The 25,740-nt window shown below is 35.2% G+C and overlaps 1 protein-coding gene across 1 annotated transcript in view; it reads left to right on the forward strand.

The window, feature by feature from the left end:
- The window catches only part of CLPX (caseinolytic mitochondrial matrix peptidase chaperone subunit X), a 40,616-nt gene extending 17,199 nt beyond the window's left edge, over nucleotides 1-23,417 (forward strand). The window contains exons 4-14 of the mRNA XM_043555155.1: nucleotides 2,398-2,552; nucleotides 4,999-5,158; nucleotides 6,428-6,469; nucleotides 10,534-10,710; nucleotides 11,088-11,252; nucleotides 12,048-12,136; nucleotides 13,111-13,275; nucleotides 16,709-17,008; nucleotides 18,609-18,701; nucleotides 20,048-20,154; nucleotides 21,669-23,417. Coding sequence (XP_043411090.1) covers nucleotides 2,398-2,552; nucleotides 4,999-5,158; nucleotides 6,428-6,469; nucleotides 10,534-10,710; nucleotides 11,088-11,252; nucleotides 12,048-12,136; nucleotides 13,111-13,275; nucleotides 16,709-17,008; nucleotides 18,609-18,701; nucleotides 20,048-20,154; nucleotides 21,669-21,759 — 1,544 coding nt within the window. The 3' untranslated portion in view covers nucleotides 21,760-23,417. The remainder of the gene's footprint in view (nucleotides 1-2,397; nucleotides 2,553-4,998; nucleotides 5,159-6,427; nucleotides 6,470-10,533; nucleotides 10,711-11,087; nucleotides 11,253-12,047; nucleotides 12,137-13,110; nucleotides 13,276-16,708; nucleotides 17,009-18,608; nucleotides 18,702-20,047; nucleotides 20,155-21,668) is intronic.
- The last annotated feature ends 2,323 nt before the right edge of the window (nucleotides 23,418-25,740 follow it).

Below are 25,740 nucleotides of genomic sequence, written 5' to 3' on the forward strand. Positions count from 1 at the left end.
AAAGAGGAATGAGATTTGTTGGTGTTTAGTCTCTTTCCCTTTGACCTAATTTCTTTAGAGAAATATTTTGTTCTTATGTTCTCAGGCCAGATTTTCCTGTCAAACAGCCTGAACTAGATCAGAGGATTCTCTGCCCTTTAATCCTTGCCCTGTTTACCATCAGTAACAATTGTAAGATGAAGCTTCATTTTAGAGTAAAGACCATTGACTATCTTTCCCAATGGTGGGGAATGGTGATAATGTATTGGGGCTTGTGTAAAACCAAAGGTACTTGGAATAGTGTGGTCTCTTTCTTGAGGTAAGCATTTATAGGTGATTAATACAAAGAAAGCATGGATGATCTCTTTTCTAGTTTAAAATTTGCTGCTAGAGTTTATCCAGACGTATTTTTGATTGGCCTTGTGTTTAAGAATAGACAAATAAGCATTAGATTGAATTAATAATTAGATTTATTTTTGAACTATGGAATTGTCTGGGGTTTTTTTAATATAGATTATTTTGTGAGATTTAGGTGTGCTTACCAGTACAGTTTTTCTTGTAATCTATGAATAGGTAGTTACACTATTCCCATAAGAGAGATTCTCATAGACTTAAATATTCTTCTTTGCAGTTTTTCTAGTTAGATTACACAAAGGTTAATACAAAAATGTATTACCCAGACCTACCAACCTGTAACTAATTCCTGTGTATCTTTTGTTCTGTATCTGTTAGTAATCTGTGTGAGAGTCTCTTCTGTGCTGCTTTCCAAGGTACCTTTACCATTAGTAGGGGTAGGCTTAGAGAAGGTTAAGAGTTTATGTCCATATACATATATCCTACAGCTGTGTTTTAAAAGGAGATAAAAAAATCCACTTTGGTTTAACATAGGTTATTCTATAGCTGATGCATTGGAATTGAGACCCTTTTTTTACCCTCATTTTTAATTGTTATTTTATTGTTTTCAAAAGCTGTATGATTATCTATAAGTCAGTATGAGTGAGAATGTTATTTTGTTAGTTTCTTAGTGGTTTTTAGGCTAAAGAAATAAGAACTAGTGGAGTTGTTAAAGATAAAAATTAGGAAGGCATGAAACAATTTTATGTTTACCAAATCATGGTTTTTTTGTTTTTTGTTTTTTTTTTCAACATTTATTTATTTTTGGGACAGAGAGAGACAGAGCATGAACGGGGGAGGGGCAGAGAGAGAGGGAGACACAGAATCGGAAACAGGCTCCAGGCTCCGAGCCATCAGCCCAGAGCCCGACGCGGGGCTCGAACTCCGGGACCTCGAGATCGTGACCTGGCTGAAGTCGGACGCTTAACCGTCTGCGCCACCCAGGCGCCCCCCTATGAGCATTTTTAAAACCATGATTTGGGGGGCGCCTGGGCGCCCCCCTATGAGCATTTTTAAAACCATGATTTGGGGGGCGCCTGGGCGCCCCCCTATGAGCATTTTTAAAACCATGATTTGGGGGGCGCCTGGGTGGCGCAGACGGTTAAGCGTCCGACTTCAGCCAGGTCACGATCTCGAGGTCCCGGAGTTCGAGCCCCGCGTCGGGCTCTGGGCTGATGGCTCGGAGCCTGGAGCCTGTTTCCGATTCTGTGTCTCCCTCTCTCTCTGCCCCTCCCCCGTTCATGCTCTGTCTCTCTCTGTCCCAAAAATAAATAATAAAAAACGTTGAAAAAAAAAATAAAAATGCTCATAGGCTTGAAAGGAACCTAAAGAATATACTTTTTTTTCCCCTTTTTCTGGGTGATTGGAGTTGATTTCTTTTATTATTTTTTTTTAAATATTTATTTATGAGAGCGAGAGCACAAGGGGGTGGGCAGAGGGAGGGAGACAGAATCCAAAGCCGGTTCCAGGCTCTGAGCTGTCAGCACAGAGCCCGACTTGGGGCTCGAACTCACAAACTGCGAGATCATGACCTGAGCCAAAGTTGGATGCTTAACTGACTGAACCACCCAGGCACTCCTGATTTCTCTCTTTTAACTTCTGTGTATATTTGAAGTTTTTCATAAGGAAATATTGAAAAAATAGAATAATTTACTTGTGCTTTACTTTTTTTTCACAGTTTTTCATTCAAGTATTTCAATAAAATAAGTGATTAATATTTTTATAGTGGTTGTTTTTAAAATTAAATTTAATGAATGGGAAGTTGAAAGAATGTCAGCCAATCTTTTCTCTTAATGAAGTATATCACAAAATGAAAGAACCTAGTGGAAATGAACAAAATGTGGTTTAATGAACTCATTTATCTGTATCATCTATCTTAGATGTAAACTAGGTTGTTTGTTGTGTCTAGTGAAGGAACTACAAACCTACTTTTTGTCAAGTGTATAGTTTTCATTTACAGTGAGTTTTTAATGTTAAATGCTATTTGAATTATTTATTTTTCTCTGCTGACCTTTCCTTTTACAGCATCCACCCGCTTTGTGAAGTGTGAAAAATGTCATCATTTTTTTGTTGTGCTATCTGAAGCAGACTCCAAGAAAAGCATAATTAAAGAACCTGAATCAGCAGCAGAAGCTGTAAAATTGGCTTTCCAACAGAAACCACCTCCTCCCCCCAAGAAGGTATAGGTCTTAGCTCAGTCCTATAAGCACTTTGTCTTGAAAACATTTCATTGCTCCCCTCTCCCAGTTGACATTGGATCTTAATGCTAGTACCTAAGCAAGTATTAAGTTCTTAATATAGACTATATGTAGCTAAATTCTTATTGATATTTGGTACTTGGAATTTATGTATGGAGTCCCAATGCTATTTTCCCATGTTATGATTATTGCATTCAGTAGCAATGAAATAGAGTTGGATGATTGTTAAAATGGTGTTCATACTAAATTAATCTAAAATGATACCCAGGGGTCTCTGGATGGCTCAGTTGGTTAAGCGTCCCACTCTAGATCTCAGCTCAAGTCTTGATCTCAGGGTCATGAGTTCAAGCTCTGCATTGGGCTCTGCACTGGGCATGAAGCCTACTTAGAAAAATAAAAAAATAATATCCATAAAATTGAGCAGCTATGGATTTCTTTTTCTTAGTTGGGGCCCCTTATTAACACCAGGCTGCAATTTCTCCCCATAAATTAGTCTATTGTCTGGTAAAACAGCCTCAGTGTAACAATGGAAGCAAAATTTTCTCACAACTAGTGTATCAGGGCTGTCCTGTATAGCACTGTGGCTTTTGTGGTGTGGGCTCCTTCCAGGAGTCTCAGACAGACTATGATCTGGCCATATGAAACATGGCAGAATGTATTACCAGCTACATTGGGTACTTGGTCTGTTCTTTCTGAGAACAGGGAGCCTGGCCCTGGGGCTATGTGCCCTCTGTTCTGCATGTCTCAAATGTTTGCACACTTAGATTATTTCTCACCCCCTGCTTCAGTGTAGCTTTCTTATGCTGTTAAGACACCAGTCCATTTATTTCCATTGTGCTGTGGCAGATTTAATAATTCATAGATATAATTTGTGAGGAATCAAGATTTTTTTAAGTTTATTTGTTTAGAGAGAGAGAGAAACAGAGCTAGGGAGGGGCAGATATAGAGGTATAGAGAATCCCCAAGCAGGCTCTGCACTAACAGTGCACGGGGCTTGAAGTCTTGAACAGCGAGATCATGACCTGAGCTGAAACCAAGAGTCAGATGCTTAACCGACTGAACCACCCAGGAGCCCCAGAAATCAAGAAGATTTTAAAAAAAACATAATAAAAAGCATGTGGTTAACAACTAAAGAATTTATCATGTAAATATAGTGTAATGGTAAATATAGCTATTGACCTTTGTATACTCCATTAGGTTGTCTAGACTTTAGACATTAGAGTTAAAGTTCTAGAAAATAGGTAACTTAACTATTTTCAGGAGTTAGTGAATATTAACAGTTAATTTTTTTTTTTTAAGTTTATTTTTTGAGAGAAAGAGCAAGCAGGGGAGGGAGAGAGGATCTGAAGTGGGCTCCATGCTGACAGCAGAGAGCCTGATGAGGGGCTCGAACTTACTAACGCGAGATCATGACCTGAGCTGAAGTTGGACACTTAACCAGCTGAGCCAGCCAGGCACCCTAACAGTTAATTTCTGTTTACTAAAAGCTGAAGGAATTTACCACAGGTTCCATGCTGTTAGCAATATCCAAGTCTCAAACAGAGCTTTAGTTTCTAAGAACAAGGTTTTTTAGATTACCATGTAGATAAATGAGTAGCTTTAAAGTTAATGGCTGAGAAAAAACCTAAATATTTGTGAATATTCGAACATATAGCTGCTGGTAATGGCTTTAATTATATAATGCCTAGTTTTTAAAAGAGTAGATTTATAATATGTTATCTTTCTGAAGAATATCATTCATGTGATTGAGGGAGGTATAGAAAGGATTTATTTTGGGGCACCTGAGTGGCTCAGTTGGTTAAGCGCCTGGCTTTTGATTTCAGCTCAGGTCATGATCTCATGGGTTCATGGAATTGAGCTCCACCTCAGGCTCTGCGCTGACAGTGCGGAGCCTGTTTGGGATTCTCTGTCTCCCTCCCTCTCTGCCCTTCCCCTGCTCACACACACACACACACCCACACACACACACACACACTCTCTCTCTCTCTCTCTCTCTCTCTCTTTCAAAATAAATAAATAAATAAATAAATACAATAATAAAGGATTTATTTTAATGATTTACATTAATGATGATATCTTTAAACTCCTGGTGGCATATGTAGGTATTCCAAGTGACTTTAATAATCAACTTTTAAAAATTAGGATTAATGACATTATATATAGAACAGAAACCAGCAGAGCATTATATGAGTACAGTGATACTTTGTTAAGCTAAAGAACAAATGAATTGTGTTTTTGTCCACATAGGTTTGGGGCTTCTGAATCATTGCTGCATAAGTATCATACCCTTGGCATTTTGTTTTTGATGGGTCTTTGTTCAAATTTAAAACTGTGAGCAAATATGCTCACTGTATAACTTCTTAATGTGTGTATGTGTTTTTTTTAATGATAGCTCATAGTAAATTATTCATAACCAATCATTTTTCAGATTTATAACTACCTCGACAAGTATGTTGTTGGCCAATCATTTGCTAAGAAGGTGCTTTCAGTTGCTGTGTACAATCATTATAAGAGAATATATAACAATATCCCAGCTAATCTGAGACAGCAAGCAGAGGTTGAGAAGCAGACATCATTAACACCTAGAGGTTAGTGTTTTGATAACTGACTAAAATAGAGTGTACATACTTAGAGGTAATCTTTATTTGCAACTCCTTGCTTTTGTCCTAAAATTCTTTTAGTATTTCATAAAACTTTGTTTTCAGTTATATGTGCATGGGTTCTGAGTCACAGAGTGAAATGTATTTCTTATCAAGGGTCTCAGTGAAAAATGTTTGAAAGTAACTGGAGTAGAGATTGAGACATAATCTTTGAATTATAGACTTCACCACAATTGGTTCCCTATTACCAGATCATGTGCCTCAGTCAGAGATGTATGAAGATAGATGATCACTGTCACACAACATATACAGCATTCTTTCCTGTTTAGACCCCAGCTACAGAGTATATGTAAGATTAAGGGCAAATTTGTATAATGCCTATTAATGATAGATTCTGATATTACTGATATACTATATAATTTAAATTTACTGTAGACAATAATGTGTGTTAAATTAATAGGATGATATTATTTAAAAAACTATGAATAGAGTAAAATGCAAGTTTTTTAAAGTTTTTTTTTTGTTTTTAATTGGCCAGGGAGCCCTGATTTCTTATTTAGGCCTGTAATATACCGTTTTACATTCTTTTAGTCATCATTTTACAATTTGAGGGAGTTCTACTAAATACTTATATTTAAAAAACTATATAATATCCTTTGATTACTTTTGGTAGCTATTAAATATATAACTTACTGGCTCATTGAAGACAACTTGTTCACTTGTTGAATTTACTGTAAATAGTTATGTGGTAGTATCAGTTACTTTATTTTTAGAAAGTATAAGTCATAATAACTAATGGAAGACCTGGAGCCTTCATTTTTATAAAGTCCAAATAGCATTATCTAGTCATGACACAAAACGATTTTTTCTGGTTCTTTCAGTCAGCAAATCAGTAGTTAAGGTGTTCGAAGTATAGGGAAAACAGATGGTTATACGGTATTTATGATATGAGCAGTTTAAACTTTCGTTGAAGATTTAAATTATTGCTTCTGTTTTCTTAAATACCAAGTTAGTACTTGACAAATGTGGGTATTAGCAACTGGACAGCCATCGTTAACATGTTTGGGTTTTTAATGTTTTTAATAATAGACAGGATGTAACATATAGATTTTTTCATAATGTGAAAAGCTACAAAGCATTAATGAACACATTCTTTATGTATATTTAGAAGAGGGCAAGAAGGGAGATATCCCTCATTTGTTCCTCCAAACTAAACAAATATACATTTTCATGTTGTCATTTTATCCTCTTTCTTAGAATTAGAAATAAGAAGACGGGAGGATGAGTACAGATTTACAAGTAAGTGACCTCTCCTCAGGTCCTCCTCTGTAATCATTCTTCCTTTTGAGATTTATCTCAGTGAAGGATGTCAGCAGTAGTGATGGTAGATATATATTAGCTTGTGTATTACCAAGAAAGATATTGTATATTATCTAAACATGCTTATCATACATGGTATATATAACTTTGGAACAGTTTTTCATAGCTAGCATGTGTACTTTATATATGTTGGGTTACTTCACATATTCAATTTTTATCTTTTCTGTTGTGATATTTCTTAAAGTATAATGTTAGAGAAATAAAAAATATTATATATAGTTCTTCTCTATAAATATATACCTATATGCATGTTAACAGGAGTTGTGTTTTTTAAAATCTGTAGCTTGCTATTTTATATCTTTTAACCCCCCATACAAGCAGAGTTGGCCTGCTTATGTGTGACAGAAATTTTGGGGGAGACAGATTATCTTCCAGATTCCCTTTGCCAGAAACCACACTTTTTATTTTTGGTGTTTATGAAACTTGGTATAGCCTTGCAAATTATGACTAAGCCCCAACTCAGTGTTTCCAGCCCTGAATTGTCCCTGTAAGCATCAGATAGTCTGATGGAGGGTGTGGAAGGACCTGATATTCTAAGGATAGTGGCCATTCTGTTGTCTTGCACGCATTTTTTTGGATGTGGATATGTAGTGCTGCACAGATGGTAAAGGCTCACAAAAAGAGGCACCTAGCTGGCTCAGTTGGAGGAGCATGCGACTCTTGGTCTCGGGGTCATGAGTTCGAGCTCCATATTGGATGGAGTGATTGCTTAAGTAAATAAAATATTTTAAAAATTCACGTTGCATTTTGTTTCAGTAATTAAAATAACAAAATAAAACAGATAAGCCACTATGAACACATTTTACCTATAAGTTTGGTACTTTTATATTTGCCTTTGAACCAAGCTATATTATGTATCTACTGTTTGAAGTATACTGTATATACTGGATGAGCCATGAGAATATAACTAGTTTACCAATTCTGGCATGAGATCTAGTGCATGTAATAAAATTGTACTATTTCTAGTTATTCTTAAATTGTATGGAAATAATAAGTATATCATGCATGGTAAGATTAAATACAATGCAGTAGAATTAGATTATATATAAGAATGTAAGATCTAAATAATAAACTTTAAGTCCATGTATAATTTTTATTTTCTAAACCAAAAATATAATCAAATATGCTGTCAGTGCTATATTCATAAATTTGGACAGATAACTTGTGAAGCTAGTATGAATTAAATTAGTAAAGGAAAGTCTATAATGAATATTTTGAAAGAAATATATTGTAGTGATTTAATGAAATTTAAATGTTAACAAGTAACACTATCTAAGAACCTAGGTAAAAGCAATTCATAATTATAATGACAGATTGACTTGGAAAGTAATATTTTGAAAACTTAAATAGAATTTATTTTCATGTATAGTTTCCACTTGTTATATGTGGGGTTATAGGTTCTAAAGTTAGGACATTAGACCTAAAGTGACACATAATCAAAATATTCTTTAAAGTTTCTTTTGGAAATCACATGTCAGATATACTACTCTCAATAAGACTGATAGATTTTGTCTCCATCATTGGAACATAATGTTTTTCTTAAGTTGAGCACCAGATGAAACAGTTGGCTTGCATTAAGGGCTATGTTATACAAGTAACTTAAATACTAGGAAAATAGCAATACTGATAGCAAATTCTTTTATAACATTTATAAAACTCTGCCAGGTACAGTTCTAAGTGTTTTACATATTTTAACTGATTTAATCTTCCTAACACCTATGAGACAGAAACTATTATTTTCACCTCCATTTTATAGATAAGAAAAGTGAACTACGGAAATTTTAAGGAATTTGCCCAGGGCCATATGGCTAATGAACTCCATGCAACTAACCATACACTAGTCTGCTCACTGATTGTAGAGAGCTGCTTCATGCATTGAGAGAGATGCAGAAAAACAAACTAAATGAAAGGAGAGTTATTTCAAGTTTACTCTGGAACATAATTTCATGAAATGGAATGACAAACATCATGTACTATTTAAATTATTCCTCTCTTTTAAATTTAACTTAAATCATGTGTAAGTCAAATACATTTATCGTGAAGTGCCTGAGTGGCTTGATTTCAGCTCAGGTCATGATTTCGCAGTTTCGAAAGCCCCATGTCGGGCTCTGTGCACTGACCGCACAGAGTCTGCTTGGGATTCTCTCTCTCCCTCTCTCTCTGCCCCTCTCCTGCTCCCAGTCTCTCTCTCAAAATAAATAATTTTTTTAAAAACTTAAACACATTTACTCTGTGACTCTACTGTAGTTAATATGCTTCTTGCACTTCTGTTCAAATTTTTGTTCACCTAATAATTTTTACCCCATTGGGCCAACCTACACTCGAGCAAAAGCCTCTTCCTATATTGTGACAATTCCTAACTAGATTTTGCTGAAATAAAAAAAGAAATTTTCTTTTACTGGGGACAACTAGCTAACTAACTAAACTCATGTAAGAGACAGCATTTTTTTTCCTGATATGGATTATAATGAGGCACAGCATTGTGAATTATTCGCTAATAACCATCAAATGTAACACAATTTAAAATGTTTATTGAAAGCCTATTTTTTTAAACTTTATCTTTATTTATTTTGAGGAAGATATAGAGAACAGGCGAGGGAAGGGCGGAGAGAGAAGTAGACAGAATCCCAAGCCGGCTCTATGCTGTTAGTGCAGAGTCGGGTGTGGGGCTTGAATTCACGAACCATGAGATCGTGACCTGAGCTGAAGTTGGACGCTTAACCAACTGAGCCACCCAGGTGCCCCAGGATAACCATTTACTTTAAGTGTGACCCTAAGATAATTTGAAAGTGCCAGCCAGATGGAATAGGACCATAATAATAGTTATGTTAACTGAACATCTATATATTGGTTTGATTAAAACAGTAATGCATTGGAAAGTACTGATATTCTTAATCCATTTATTAGAAACAACCTAAAAACAAATCCAGAAAATATAAACAAGTAGGATATGAGCACAGATTCCTCAAATGCTGATGATGAGGAACAGTATGGATATTTACAAATCTGGATAACTGAAAAGACTATTGGAATTCTTTCCTTCAGCCCAGAGAGTAAGAACAAAGTTGTTCTCTTTTTAGGCACCCAATTGATAAACTGATAGTTCACCAGCAATACCATTCCCATTTAGTTAAGCATTGTGTGTCTTATAAAGGGACTGGAAAGATCCATTCAAGATCCTATAAAATCAAAATTCAGATAGAACCAGAGATAGTGAGTCTTACTGTATTTGGTTCCTCTGGTAGACTCACAGAATCATTTTTTAGATGTGAAAGAGACTATAGAAGTCATATATCTTGATAATTTCATTTAATAGGTAAGGAAGCAGGCCCAGTAAAGTTAAGTGATTTGCCATGGACCTACAGCCACACAGTGATAGAAAAGGACTAGAACCCAGGTTCCCTATTTCTCTGTTTTAATCTTGGTTGTCTTACTGTGTTCACTGTGTTCAATGTGTCTTGCTTTTTCTATAGTCCTTCATTTGTAATGAAAAAATCTATATATGTCTTTTAAAGTGCCTCCAAATGAATTGCATTTTATTCTTATACCTTCCAACCATGTGTTTGAAATTGATAGGGCAGGTATTATTGCCATTTTCTAGGTTAGGAAACAGAAACACAAAGTTTATATGACTAGCCCAGGATCACAGATCTTTTTAGACACAATGGAAAGACCAAAGCTAAAGCTTTGTGATTGTCAGCACTGTTCTCCTTCCTTTACACTGCCTTCCCTTAAGTTAAAGGGATTTACATAAATAAGGAGGGTAAAAAGAATCCATTTATTTTACTTAAGGTTCCCTGAATAATCATATGTTTTACATTTGTGACTAGATAATTTGAGGTTTTCTTCCTTTTTAGGTAAGACAGAATATCAGAATATTTGTTTTTCTAAATATGTGTTTGGTCTTAGATTTAGGGTTTTATTGGGTATTTTTTCAAGTAAGATCAAATGAAGCTCTAATAATTTCTTTGTCATTCTTTCAGAATTGCTTCAGATTGCTGGAATTAGTCCACATGGTAATGCTCTAGGAGCATCAATGCAGCAACAGGTAAATCAACAAATACCTCAGGAAAAACGAGGAGGTGAAGTATTGGATTCTTCCCATGATGACATAAAGCTTGAAAAGAGTAATATTTTGCTGCTTGGACCAACTGGGTCAGGTAAATAACTTCCTGAAAAAATTACTCATTAAAAAAAAAAAAGAATATAAATGATTCTGCAAGCTGTGTCTTATGATTGGGGGATTCTGGCTCTTGGGAAGAAATCTAAGGGCCAGTCCTTTGGATACATTATCAGTATCTGTGCATAGACTTCAGGCTGAATTTGAGGAATTGGCAATGCCCTTTAGCCCAATCCCTAACATCTTAATAGGAGTAATAAAAATAACATACCATTAAATCTGAACAATAGTAGAGAAAAGATGTATAAGTAATTTTTTATTATATACTATTTAGATTTAATACATTTTACATTTTTGTAGAGAAATTGTATATCAACATATTTTTCGTAAACTTTTAGTTGCTATTTCTATTTGTAGGTAAAACTCTGCTGGCACAAACTCTAGCTAAATGCCTTGATGTTCCTTTTGCTATCTGTGACTGTACAACTTTGACTCAAGCTGGATATGTAGGCGAAGACATTGAATCTGTGATTGCCAAACTGCTCCAAGATGCCAATTATAATGTAGAAAAAGCACAGCAAGGTATGTTTTCAGTATAGTTTGTCTATCCCCAGATGTAGACTATTGGGAAAGCATTAAGAGATCCTATAATTCTTGTTTTGAGTTGAGGAATAAAACTTTGTAATTGTATAAAGGTAGCTATGTTAAACATTTTCTAGCATACTAAGGACCACAAAGTTTGCTTTTGCCTTATTGTCATAAGATGGCTACTAGGGTGAAAACAGGCCAGATTATTATTCCATTAGATCCTTAATGCTATCATTATTTTTCCTGTTCTGACTTCCCTCTAGACTCCTGATCCTGGGGTGGGTTAGGAGGACAAGGACAAGGGCAAGAGAGTGTAGGATGAATCTAGAAACAGATTAGCTTGTTGACCTACAGGATGTCCTAGATGCTGCATTTCTCCTTTCCCCATCTATCATCTGTCCTTATTTACATGAAGAGCTTGACAAGTTCTTGTCCAAATTCCTTTAAGACAAGAGTATAGGTGGGAAAGAGTAAAAAGTTTTGCTAGTACCAGCACTGTATATACCTCCTGCTTCAAGACTATACCTTTATCTCAGCCTCGTAGAATAAAGAACCTGAAAACATTAGTGGGGTAGATAAATAATGTCAGAATTGTTATCATACCCTAGTGATGCTCTATGAAATAAATTATAAAACATTTACACAATGATGAATGGGAGATCAGGCAGTGTATTTTTATAAAATTAAGCTTTGTATATATTTGCTCTCTAGCTACTTAGTCTTTTAAAACTGAGATTATCTTGTGTATATCATTTTCATATTATAAATAGAATCCTCCTTAAATTATAGGAATTGTCTTTCTGGATGAAGTAGATAAGATTGGCAGTGTGCCAGGCATTCATCAGTTACGGGATGTAGGTGGAGAAGGCGTTCAGCAAGTAAGCAGTTGAATATTTTGTTCAAGCCCACTAAAAGGAAGGGAATACATCAACCTCCCAAATATTGTACGTTTGGTTTCGCATTCAATTAGATTCTGTTTTGTTTATTTCTTCCACCCCAAACTCCACATACCATTTTAAAGTAGTTCAGAAAGCTGTTGGTGATTTTAAGTACCAAATTACCTTTCTTAGGAAATTAAAATTATTTTAAAGAATAGAAAAAAATGACATTTGACTTTTGTTGGTTTTATTCTTTAGAGGCCCAGTTAAACATTTCTAGATGACTCTTGAAAGTTCTGGTTCTAATTAGACATAAATGAAGTATGTACATGTATCTTATTCTTTTCACTTGACAATAGGATAAAATAGATAAAATAGTGTTTCATTTCATGGAGAGTCATAAGTGAAGTCTTAATGATCTATTTGCAACTTGACTTTTTATTGGTAACTAATTATGACATAAACTGTAGGGTAAGGAAAATTGCTTTCATTTTTATTTTGACCAAGACAAAAAGGTCACACTTATAAAATGTGCTAGATAATTTTTTTATAAAAGCCTCCCAAAATATAGGTAGTCTCAAAGTTTAATACTAGCAGTAGAAAAGAATTTTAATTTCTGTGAAAGACAAATCAACTATTTTCAAATTTTCAATGTTCCTACCATGGTTGCCTACCATCTTACAGAGTCATAATCCTGTATTTAGGTCAGAATTCTATCTTTACCATCAAAAGCAGCTTTTTAAGTTGACTATTTCCTGAGTGCATCAGGAGTCTGTAACTATTCCAAATAAATTTACGAATTGTTAGTGTGATAGTGCATTTGATTTTCATGTTAGTTGTAGCAATGTGGGAGTTTGTTTAATTATGCTCATTGACCATAACCACATTATTTTCCCCTTTGAATCTCATTATCTAAAGTACAATAAATAATACACTTACACAATGATGTTATAAATCATTTATTCTTTATTTAGGGGTTATTAAAACTACTAGAAGGCACGATAGTTAATGTTCCAGAAAAGAATTCCCGCAAGTTACGTGGAGAAACAGTACAAGTTGATACAACAAACATCCTGTTTGTTGCATCTGGTGCTTTCAATGGCTTAGACAGAATCATCAGCAGGAGGAAAAATGAAAAGGTAAGTTTTTCTGAAGGGTTATTAGGATGGAGCACTTCTTCATATCTGCAAGGTACATGCCTAGTAACTATTTGTTGATTGATTACAATAAAATGTAATGTCAACATAGTGTCAAGCAGCCCAAAACACACCAGTATTTTCCATGTTTTTGTGTTTTACATAATCGGTAACCACAAATGATTTCTTTTATATAACATAATATTCTACCTAAATGAATGTATCATAGATCAACTGTGCTACATTGCTTGCTTTAAGTCTCCTTGGCTTTGTACCCACTAGTGTAAGTAGTAGTTTAGTAGCAGTAAAAAAATAATGCTGCTGATGGGATGGTTGCCTGTGGTGGTTCTTTGGATAGCCTAGATAAGAAAAAACTCACGTACGATACTAACCGAACCATGTAATGCTGTTATTCCTCAGTATCAGGCCTTATTCAACATGGATAAGGTTAGATTTTAATTTTTCATGTTAATTTGTTTTTGCTTTTGAAATTCTGCTTAGACTGACAAATTGGAAGAAATCATTTCATTGTGTGTACATGAGAGAGAAAGAGGGAGGGAGATAACTTTATATTTAAAATTCTGGGGGTGCCTGTCTGGCTCAGTCACTAGAGCATGAGACTTGTGATCTTCGAGACGTGAGTTTATGCTCCATGTTGGGTGTAGAGTGTACTTTAAAAAAACAAAGAACATGTTCTGATACTTAATTATAATTAGCTATTCCAAAAAGAATTTGAAACTTGGAACATGTAGAAAAGAACAGTTAAAAGTAATGTCCAAAAAGAGATCAGAAACATGTAGAAGGAAGGTTTAGGTTGTAGGTCGTTTGAACTTCTTAACAAAAAGTAGGGAGACATCTTGGGCTCTAGTTCTAATTATCTGAAAGAGGAAGTGTATGAGGTCTTCAGGAGAGACCGAGATTGAAAACGAGTTTGTCAGGGTGCCTGAGGGGCTCACTCAGTTGAGTTTCCAACTCTTGATCTCAGCTCAGGTGTTGAGCTCGGGGGTGTGGGGGGAAAAAAAAAGAGTTTGTCACATAGATCTTTATGAAAAAGAGAGAGATGTAAGACAGTCGTCAGTAGTGATTTTACAGAGGATTAAATACATCCATGTGGCTATTTTTATCAACTCTTACTGAAAGCCAGGGGTACAATATTAAATACTGCACCTATATTCCAACCATATCAGACTGCTTGCATTCCTAACTTTTATTCCTCTTGCCTTTGTTCATGCCTTCCCCTACCTCAATCAAGTTGGCAAATATATGTTCATCTTTTAAGACTCAGTCTGTTAAGATGATCTTGATAACAGATGATCAGTCTGTTATCAAGTCTGATAAACTGGTCAGGCAGTCTATCTGTGAAGGCTTTCTTGATCATCTTCTACCCTCCCTCCCTGCTATGTGCCTCTTTTCCTACTTCCACTGCTACAGTCCTGTACAGTCCTGTGATGCTTTTAACGCCTTCATGTGTTCTCACTCTGAGTAAGCCCCTTTAGGATAATGGCTGTCTTCAGGTTTGTATTTCCAGTGTTTTATAATGTTTTGTAAATTATATATATATAATTGTAAATTATATATATTATATAATACATATTTATATTATATAAATTATAAACATTAATATTTATATTCAATATATTAAATTTAATGTATTTAATATTTATGTAATAAGTTAAATTTAATATTAAATAAATTTAATATATATTAAATATATATTTATATAAATTATAAATTATGTATTATATAATTTACAAAACATATAACATAAAATGTGTGTATGTATTTTTATATATGTTTATATATATATAATAAATACTTACATATATTATATATATAGTATTGAATGGAAGGTGGTTTTTTTTTTTTTTTTTTCTGATACACTACTGTCCATGTGGAGAGTCAGAGGAGTGGATTTTTTTTTTTTTAAGTTTATTTATTTTGAAAGAGTGAGTGACTGAGGGAGGCACAGAAAGAAGGAACAAGAGAGAATCCCAAGTGGGCTCCACACTGCCAGGGCAGAGCCCAGTGTAGGGCTCAAACTCACAAACAGTGAGATCACGACCTGAGGTGAAACCAAGAGTCAGTCGGACACTTAACTGACTGAGCCACTCAGGAGCCCCAAGGAATAGATTTTTAACTTAGGCTGACCATGTGCTTCTCTTATACTTCTGACAAAAGCTGTATGAAATACCAAAATGTCAAAACATTCTGACGGTTGCCTGGAGTATAGTTCTTTTATACTGACTGAAGCAAGATCCATATACCTTAGATACCCAGCTTTTTTTTTTTTTTTAAACAATGGGTGTTTTTTGTTTTTGTTTTTAGATTTTATTTTTGTAAGTAATCACTATAGTCAGTGTGGGGTTTGAACTCACAGTCTGAGATCAAGTCACATGCTCCACCAACTGAGCCAGCGAGGTACCCCTGCAGCAAAAAGCTGCAGCAAAGTAGTATTCTTGTTTGATGTCATTCTTATATGTTTTTTATAAAATCAGAATTATTCTCATAGGTTGATGTATGCTGCAACCTCAGATCATGATTTTAATAGAATGCTTAGCAGTGACTTAAGACACTTGTGCATAATTTCCTCATAAGGCTGCTTGTTCCTTAGTCACTACTACTACTTGTTTACGCTATTACAAAATTAACTTTGGTTACAAAGTAATTACTATCTCCGTTTTTATAGTTCTTACACATTTTATTACTTTTTAATTAAAATTTTTTTACATTTATTAATTTTTGAGAGAGAGACACAGAGTGAGCAGGGGAGGGGCAGAGAGACAGGGAGACACAGAATCTGAATCAGGCTCCAGGCTCTGAACTGCCAGCACAGAGCCCGACCTGAGGCTCAAACTCATGAACCGTGAGATCATGACCTGAGCTGAAGTCAGACGCTTAAGCCACCCAGGCATCCCTTAATCTTTTATTTTTTAGGGAGAGCATATAAGCAGCAGGGAGGGGGTGGGGGGAGGGGGGGAGAGAGAGAGAGTGCAAGCAAATGGGAGGAACAGAGAGAGAGAGAGGGAGACAAAGAATCCAAAGCAGGCTCCAGGCTCTGAGCTGTCATCACAGAGCCCGACATGGGGCTCAAACTCATGAACTCTGAGATCATGACCTGAGCAGAAGTCGAACGCTTAATCAACTGAGCCACCAGGCACCCCTAGAATTCATTCTTTGAGAGTTGGTTATTAAATGGTGGTTTAGTTCTCAATTCTGAAGACAGATAGGCCTGAGTTCAAATCCTGGATTTACCACTTACCGCAAGGAGAGCTTGGTCAAGGTACTTAAGCTCTCCAAGCTCATTTTCTTTACTTATAAAATGTGAATGATAATAGAACTTTCTTCTATTACAAAGGTCATGTGAGAAATATATGCAGAGTACTTAGTACAATGCAATTTCATTCTACTATTTATAATACCTGTCTTTTCTTGGCAGTATCTTGGATTTGGAACACCATCTAATTTGGGAAAAGGCAGAAGGGCTGCAGCTGCTGCAGACCTTGCCAATCGAAGTGGAGAATCAAATACTCACCAAGACATTGAAGAAAAAGATCGATTATTACGTCATGTTGAAGCCAGAGATCTCATTGAATTTGGCATGATTCCCGAGTTTGTGGGACGGTTGCCTGTGGTAGTTCCTTTGCATAGCCTAGATGAGAAAACACTTGTACAAATACTAACTGAGCCACGTAATGCTGTTATTCCTCAGTACCAGGCCTTATTCAGCATGGATAAGGTTAGATTTTTATTTTTCATACTTAATTTATGGGTTTTTGCTGTTGGAACTCTGCATAAATTAGCTCAACAAAAAGCAAAAGCAGTCCTCCTTATCCAGAATACCAGCCTATACCTGGTATTTCTATACCTCACTAAATGTGGATCTAAGTATTGGGAAAGGCATCGTGTTACATTAAACATTTAGGAGTTGGCTTTAGTTTTTTTTCTTAATTAAAATTGTTAATGAAGCTTAAAGCCTAAGTATACATATATAGAGAGAGAATTTATACCAGTAGCCTACCCCCTACCCCTCAAGCCATACACACAGGATTGTCCTTTCAGCCTTAAAATTCTAAATGCTTTTGTTAAAACATACTGTGTATATTTTTATATACTTTTGTCTAAAGTTCTATCACCTTCCACATCTACTTCTGTGTAACCACACATCCAATCCCACATCCCCACAATTCCGATCACATAGCTTATGTTTTGGGTTTTATGAACTTAGGGTCTTTAAATATCAGTTTCTTTCTCTTCATTCCACTGCCATTACCTCATGTCAAGCTCCTTTATCATTCTTTACATTGACCTATGCATTTGGCTCCTAATTGGCTTCCCTGTCTCAAGTCTGCTTCTGACCACCACCACCAGAATATCATTATCTTCCTTTTTTTACTTCCAGAATGCATCATTTTTATATTATTGAACATAGTGCCCAGCAAATAGATATTCTTAATAAATATCTAGTGAATGAATAAATACAACGCTAGTTATTTTAGTCCTCTCCTTAAATCCTTCAGTGGTCCCCTTGCCTCATTTTAACGCTCCCACACTGGTGCTCCCTTAGCACCATGTGCATATGCTGTGCTATAAATGCTAGTTTGCTTATTTGTCACCACCCAGTAGAACTTAAGTTCCTTGATGGCAAAAATGGTAATTCATCATTTAGTCTCTAATATGTAGACACATAGCCGTCCAATAAATGTTGAATAAAGTCCTATAAAGTCCATGTTAATCTAGAAAACATCTTCAAAGACTAATGACAAATTTGTGATTCAGAATACTATTGCCTTCTCATAGGTTAATTGAGAGAAACAAGTGCTTGAAGGTGAGGTTCTAAGGCACTATGAGAGAGAATTGCCTTGCTTAAATATTGCATTTTCTGGAAGTAGAAATTAGTAACCAAAATTTGTTTAACACCAAAATTTTGTGAAGTCTGATGTTCCAAAAGGATTTTGATTTATGTTTTTTGGGTATGTTAATAAATTTAGTATCAGTAATTTGAACTCTGTTTTGAAATTTGTGGTAATTTAGACAGACTTGTCTAAAGTTTTGCCTTTGTGTTCTGTAGGATGAGAGGGTGGTTAGTAACACTCTATAAAATGAATGATGAGTAGAGTATTTTCTAAGAAGAAAGTGATAGTCAAAAAATGCTTTAGTCTGAAAAGGGATAGGGTCAGTCTTTATCTGTAAAGTTAGGGCACTAGTCCCTTTTTGTTCTACAAAGACTAGGAATGATGGTAGGTAGTAATAGTTAATAGATCAAATGCTCTATAGCTATCTTAGGAAAATATCATCAAGTATTATCTAAGTTCTGATTTCTTTTTATGTATTTGTAGTGTGAACTGAATGTTACTGAGGATGCTTTGAAAGCTATTGCCAGATTGGCACTAGAACGAAAAACAGGTGCACGAGGCCTTCGGTCCATAATGGTAAGTTGGCATTATTATACAAAACGAGATTATTTCTTGGTCTGGGTTTTGCAAATATTAAGCCTCCATGTTACTTCTTTGGAAGCATATCCAGAGAACTGGCCTGATGTTGTTTCTTATGGTTTTTTGTGTTTTTTTTGTCTCAGTAGATTATATTTTTTGTTATTATAAAAAAGGAACTTTAAAGCATTTGCAATAAAGGATGCACACATAGTACCATTAATGAAATAGAGAAAATCTAGGAAGGACAGTTTAGAAAATTTTACTCCGGCCTTTTGACTAAATTCCCCAGAGTACCTTCTCAGACCCACTGAAATCCTCATTCTTTTCTGTTTATTTATTTGAAATTAAATTGCAGATATCATGGTATTTTACCCCTAAATTCTGTCATATGATAGCAACTCACTATTTTTTATTTTGTTACAAATTCTAGTGACCCAGCCTATTTTCTGCCATCATCCACTTTATTATTTTAAGAATTTCACTGCTAATTATTACTTCTCTCATCTCAATAGGACTTTTTTATTGGAGCTACACATGTATCACAGACAGTCTGAGATTATATTCTCTAATGAAGGCCTGGACTTCAGGTGTTACTGATTAAGGACAGATTTATAAACATGCAAACTAGAAGAGTAGGTGATATAGTTAACATTTTTAAAGAAATTTTATGGGGACACCTGGGTGGCTTAGTCAGTTAAGCATCCGACTTTGGCTCAGGTAATCATCTCATGGTTTGTGGGTTCGAGCCCTGCATCGGGCTGTGCGCGGACAGTGCGTTGCCTACTTGGGATTCCCTGTCTGCCCCTGCCCTGCTCTCTCTCTCCCTCTCTGTCTCTCTCTCTCGATCTCAAAAAAAGAAAGAAACCTTATGTACTTTTTTAAAGATCTACTGTATTTTCCTTAAATCTACTGCAACAAAACAAGTGGTTATTTGAAGTCATAGTTCAAAATTGAAGAGTTTGATAGAGATGGCTTAGGATTAAATCATTTTCATAGTAAGGATTACCAGTTGACTTCTTTGGTAACGCCAGGAATGCTGAGGAACATCTGAATCCAGAAGTGTAGTCTTTTTATATGTGCGTGGTGACCTAAATAGGCAGAACTACAGATAAATAGCTTTCCCTTATAAAATGAATTCTCTCTGAATTTAGTCAGCAGCTGCTTTAATATGAAGAATGTGAAAGCTTTTACAGTGATATTTTTTCAACATTCAGTTCCTGGTGCATAATAAGGATTCAGTAATATTTGTTGAGTTAATGAATTTGATTGGTGGTCTATGGAATATAAGTATTTTCTGTGTAACCTCAGTTTCCCATGTAATTTATCACTTTTTATCTCTTTAGGAAAAGCTGTTACTAGAACCAATGTTTGAAGTTCCTAATTCTGATATCGTATGTGTGGAGGTTGATAAAGAAGTAGTAGAAGGGAAAAAGGAACCAGGATATATCCGGTAAAGTGTATTGTCAAGCTAGACCAAATCTAAAAGTTAAAATCAGCTCTTTATTGCTATGGTTTATTGGTCTGTCACAAAAATTGCATACTTATATTCATAAGGGAAGTAATAATCTCAAATTTTCTATAGAAAAAATGTTCTAATTTTGGTTTATAGAATAATAGTATTTTGTGAGTCTGAAATTTGATTTTTAAAATTAGCCTATACTTTATGGGGCGTCTGGGTGGCTCAGTCAGTTGAGCGTCCGACCTCAGCTAAGGTCATGATCTCGCGGTCTGTGAGTTCAAGCCCCACGTCAGGCTCTGTGCTGACAGCTCAGAGCCTAGAACCTGCTTCGGATTCTGTGTCTCCCTCTCTCTCTGCCCCTCCCCCACTCATGCTCTGTCTCTCTCTATCTCAGAAATAAATAAACATTAAAAAAATTTTTTTAATTAGCCTGCACTTTTTTCCTGTAAGTAACAAGTATAAGAGACATAAAAGTCATCCAAATGAAGAGATTTAAATGAACTTTGCTGCTAATTCTGCCATTTATGAGTGACTTGATTCATGTCTTTCACAAATTTTTCTGTTGTATCACATCAGTTGACAGATTTGACACATTTTTCGCTGCTTCATTTATTTATCCCAGGGGTCAGCAGAGTTTCTAATAGAGGGCTAGATGAATACCACAGGGATGTACAAGTCTGTATTGCAGCTACTCACCACTGCCTTCATAGCATAATCATAAATGAATGAACATGTCTGTGTTCCATTAAACCTTTATTTACAAAAACAGATGATGAGCTTTATTTGGCCTGCAGGCTGTACTTTACTGACCTGACCTATTCAATAAATATTTCTTGTACAGTGCTTGACAGTAATGTTACATACCAAAAATTAGATCTCTGTTTTAACTAAGTCACAAGGTATGTTATGTTTTATGTTTGTGTATCTTCTAAGATAATTTAGGAGGAAATTGTTAGTTATTCAGAGACATAGTCTTTTATTGGTTGATAACAATATAGAAAGAAGTTGTGGTGGTCTGATCATAATTTTAAATTGAGGCAAATCAGATTTGGTCAGAAGCTGTAGCTTTCTTTCCTATAGATATATGCTAAATGTCAAGCATTTGAGTTGAAATAATAGATTCTACTTTTTTTCTGGAGAAATGGATTTTTTAAGACTTCACAGTTGAAGCCTTGTCAACTTATTTCAGGAATAAATTTGTTAGGGAAAATATTGGGAAATTACTTGCAACTCTTGGCTGTGTGATCTAAATGTTTCCCAAATTTCACCACTAAGCAATCTGAATATTAAAAGTGCTCTTAATATCTTACTTTTTTTGTGTGTTCTTTTTAGCTAGGTGGGTTAATACATTATTTTGAGTCTAGAAATCATGTTTATTTAAATCCTAATTTAAATTTAATTTTATTAAATTTTAATTTAAATAAATTTGTTTTAAACAATTTATTTAAAAATTTTTTAAAAACCTAATTTTTATTTTTAAAAAACCTGATGACTTTTTATTATAGGGCTCCAACAAAAGAATCCTCTGAAGAAGAATATGACTCTGGAGTTGAAGAAGAAGGATGGCCTCGCCAAGCAGATGCAGCAAACAGCTAAACTGTCAGACTTCCGTCCTGTATATAAAACTTTTCCTTCTTTTGTTTAGAATCGTAAATGTCTCTACAGTCTGACATTAAAAGCATTGGATCTATCTTGGATATCATACATGGTCAGAAGCCTTTAGGATAAAAATGAGATCATGTACATTATGTAACATCACATTGATTTAATACAAAGGACATCGTGTGGACTTTAATGATACAACGTTCAGAGATAAAATGTACATTATTTTGGTTCAGTTTTTTAAAAATATGCTTTAACAAAATTCTTAGGAGTCCCTTTAAGCAATGCAGGTGTTGCAGTAACTGTGGATTTTACAATAATGTTACTCTACAAATGGGAAAATAAATTCTTTAAAATTGAAGATCAAGATACCATTTTTTAGTTTATCCTTTTTCTACCCATATTTGTTTCCTGAAAATATTGGAATTTTATTCATCTTGAAAATTGGAACAGGTAGTTTCCAAGTAGTTAAAAATTTCATGGAAAAAGTACCCTAAAGAACTATATTTTGCTGATTTGTTTTGCTATGTTCTTGGTCTTATCTGCTAATGCATGATACCAACTTTCCAACTGGTACTATAAAAAGGGCCATTATTCCCTTGCTGACTTGTCTGATTTATTTACCATCTTTGATCCATTTTAGTACTATGAGTGTGCAGATAGAATTGAAGTCTGCCTTAAATCTTCAGGAAAAGACCATCTAATTCTAAAAGTAGCATGCAGCATCAGTCATAGTAACAGCCATGTGTTAAACTAAATAAAATACCCTAATATTGTGCACTTACCAAATTACTCAGCTAGTTTTGTTTTGTTTTGTTCTTTGATCCTAGGTATCTCATTCCTTGTCTTCATAGAACATTAAAGAAAATCTATGCTTTGCTGTCAGCAGAAATGAATGTGTTCACATTAAAATATAAGTTCTTAACCTTCTTTATATAACAAAACTAAACAGTGGGGAAAATTTGGAGGGACTTAACAATGGAAGTTACTTCATTTGATTCTATAAATATTAAAATATTTGGGTATCTTTTAAGGTTGATGATACAAATTTCTATGCTATTCACTCAGTTCAACCTCATTTGAAAGTATTTAAATCAGAGTACATTTAAATATTTGTCTTCATTATTTGGTTTATAGACACTTGAGTTTTCCTCTTACCCCCTTTTTCTTAGGAAAAGAACCTCAAGCAGATTCTAAATCCTGTTGATGAAAAGTTGGGCTTTCTATGATGTAATAAGAGATGTGAGATATCTATTTATGGCTGGGTAGGACCAGAAATGCACTTTTGCAGAATGTTTAAACCTGTTTGCTATAATATGGAATAGAAACAGGTATCCTTCTTAGTCTCTCTAGCAATGGTTAAAGTTTTTCTCAGGAAGTCTTTCATATTATAACTGTTCACTATCTTTTTCTTATAGCATCATCATTTTCCTTTTTGTAGAGTGAAAATTGGAGTAGTTACTAAATATATTAAGGGTAATCCTCCAGAAATGGACTGGGAGACATTTTAGTCACAACAACTTACATTTGGTTTTGGAAGTTGTTAACAAAGCATAATTGATGTTTTTAAATCAAACAAACTGAGTATAACTACAATTTGTACTTGAAACTTATGTTTTGGCATTTGAATAAAACAGAAGTACTAAATGAAAGCGAGTGTGGTGGTGGTATGTCCATATGTAGTGCCAGTTTTTATTATTTTTTAAATGTTTATATATTTTGAGAGAGAGTAAGCGAGCACAAGCAGGGGAGGAGCAGAGAGAGAGGCAGAGAGAGAATCCCAAGGGGCTCTGCACTATCAGCGCAGAGCCCAATGTGGGGCTCTAACTCACTGTCCATGAGGTCATGACCTGATCCAGCTTAACCGACTGAGTTACCCAGGTGCCCTGTAGTGCCATTTTTAAAAGGACACAGATAAGAGCTGCATTATTCTAGTGATTGGTTAATCATTGGCACCTTCATATCCCTCTAATAAATTCCACAAAGTTGTAGATTTCACAAAGTCTGTTATTAAAGTTTATGTTAAGCATTTATTGAAAATCCTCCCTTGAATGTCCTGCCTAGGCCCCACATTAGACTAGACCAAGTTTTTCAAGAAGATTACTAGTCTACTAGGGGATGCAAACAAAAACATCAGGGCATCATAATAGAAATGAGGTAGGTCTGGGTGTGGTGACACAAAAGGTGGTAATGGCCCAGACGGATCTGGACCATCAAGTAGGAATTTGTCAGAAAGAAATAATGAAAATTAAATCAAAATCTCAATAAATGTGAAACAACTAGGGAGCTTTAGGAGTTGAGAAATCCCAAGCTTATTTTTCACATGTCTTTTCAAGTATACTGTTAAGTTCCACTAAGGTGAAGACTGCATATTTTGTTAACTATAATCAGCACCAACCATAATGTCCCATATATTTGGTGCTCCATACACTTTAAAACAATAGAATATCTTGTATGCCAGGGGCACCTGGCTGGCTCAGTCGGTTGAGCATCTGACTTTGGTTCAGGTCATGATCTTGCGGTTCGTGAGTTCGAGCCCCATGTCAGGTTCTGTGCTGACATCTCAGAGCCTGGAGACTGCTTCCAATTCTGTGTCTCCAAATTTTTTTTAGAAGAGTATCTTGTATGCCAGGTTAAGTTGTAATTTTATACAGAAAGTAGTAGGCATTATTAAAAGAGTATTAACCAGGAGAATTGGGCATTGTTAGATGTGTGTTTTATAGATTGTTGGGAAGGGAAGGCTCTGAGGAAAATGGAGGGAAACAGGACCAGAGGCCTAGTTGTGGACATTTCCTCCAGCACTTGCCCCTCTATTTCCAACCTCATCACTTTCCTCCTGTTTTTCAGATCAGCTCTCATCATAATAAACAGAACTCCTATGAATTCACATCCACTCCACAATAAAAATTGGTCTTGCTGTTTCTAGTTCCCTTTCAGGCTTTGGTTCTGGGTAAGATGACCAGCTTTTGGGAGGTTTTGCACAGAGAAATGACATAACCTGACTTAAGTTTTAAAAGACCACTCAGGTTGCAGTATAAGTGAACAGACTATAAAGGAACAAGGATGAAATCAGACACACTCAGGCCTATTTAAAGAAGATAATGGGGCGCCTGGGTGGCTCAGTTGGTTGGGTATCTGACTTTGGCTCAGGTCATGATCTCAACGTTCCGTGAGTTCGAGCCCCACGTCGGGCTCTGTGCTGACAGCTTGGAGCCTGCTTCAGATTCTGTGTCTCCCTCTCTCTCTGCCCCTACCCTGCTCATGTTCTGTCTCTCTCTTTCTTAAAAATAAATAAACATAAAAATATTAAAAATATGTATATATATAATGGGTTGGACTAAGGTGATAGCAGTGGAAATGGAAGAACAGATTGGGTAAGTGTTTGCAAACCTGTCTGATAAAAAGTGGTAATCCTATGTTCTTCAAAGGGAGAACTCAGTATTATAAAGATGTCTATTAACCCTATAGTTATAAATTTAATATTGCAATAAAATGCCAAAAATTTTTTAAATTTCTAAAATTTATGGAAAAGTAAACAAGAATGATAAGCAAAATGATAGTGTGCACTCATATAGTGCTTACTCTGTGTTACTCTGCATGCATTTAATGCAACAACTCTATGAAGTAGATGCTATTATCAACCCTTCTTATAAACTGAAGCCCTGACTGGGTAAGTAGCTTTTCCAAGGTGACATAACTAGTAAATAACAGGATTTAACCCCAGGTAGACTGGTTCCAGAACCTCTCCATTTAACCACACTGAAAGAAGAATGAAGAGGGGCTGCCTCTTCTATTAAAAAAAATTATATATATAGAGAGAGAGAGAGAGAATACAAATGTATATTACATATACACACACATATATATACCTTATGCTATACATATATTATAAAGTTTTAAAAGCTTAAGTGTGTAACAGTGCACGAATGAACGGACCAATGGAAAAGAAAAACCAGAAATACATATGCAAATTTA

Source organism: Prionailurus bengalensis, chromosome B3, assembly GCF_016509475.1.
Source record: "Prionailurus bengalensis isolate Pbe53 chromosome B3, Fcat_Pben_1.1_paternal_pri, whole genome shotgun sequence".
Classification (NCBI taxonomy): domain Eukaryota; kingdom Metazoa; phylum Chordata; class Mammalia; order Carnivora; family Felidae; genus Prionailurus; species Prionailurus bengalensis.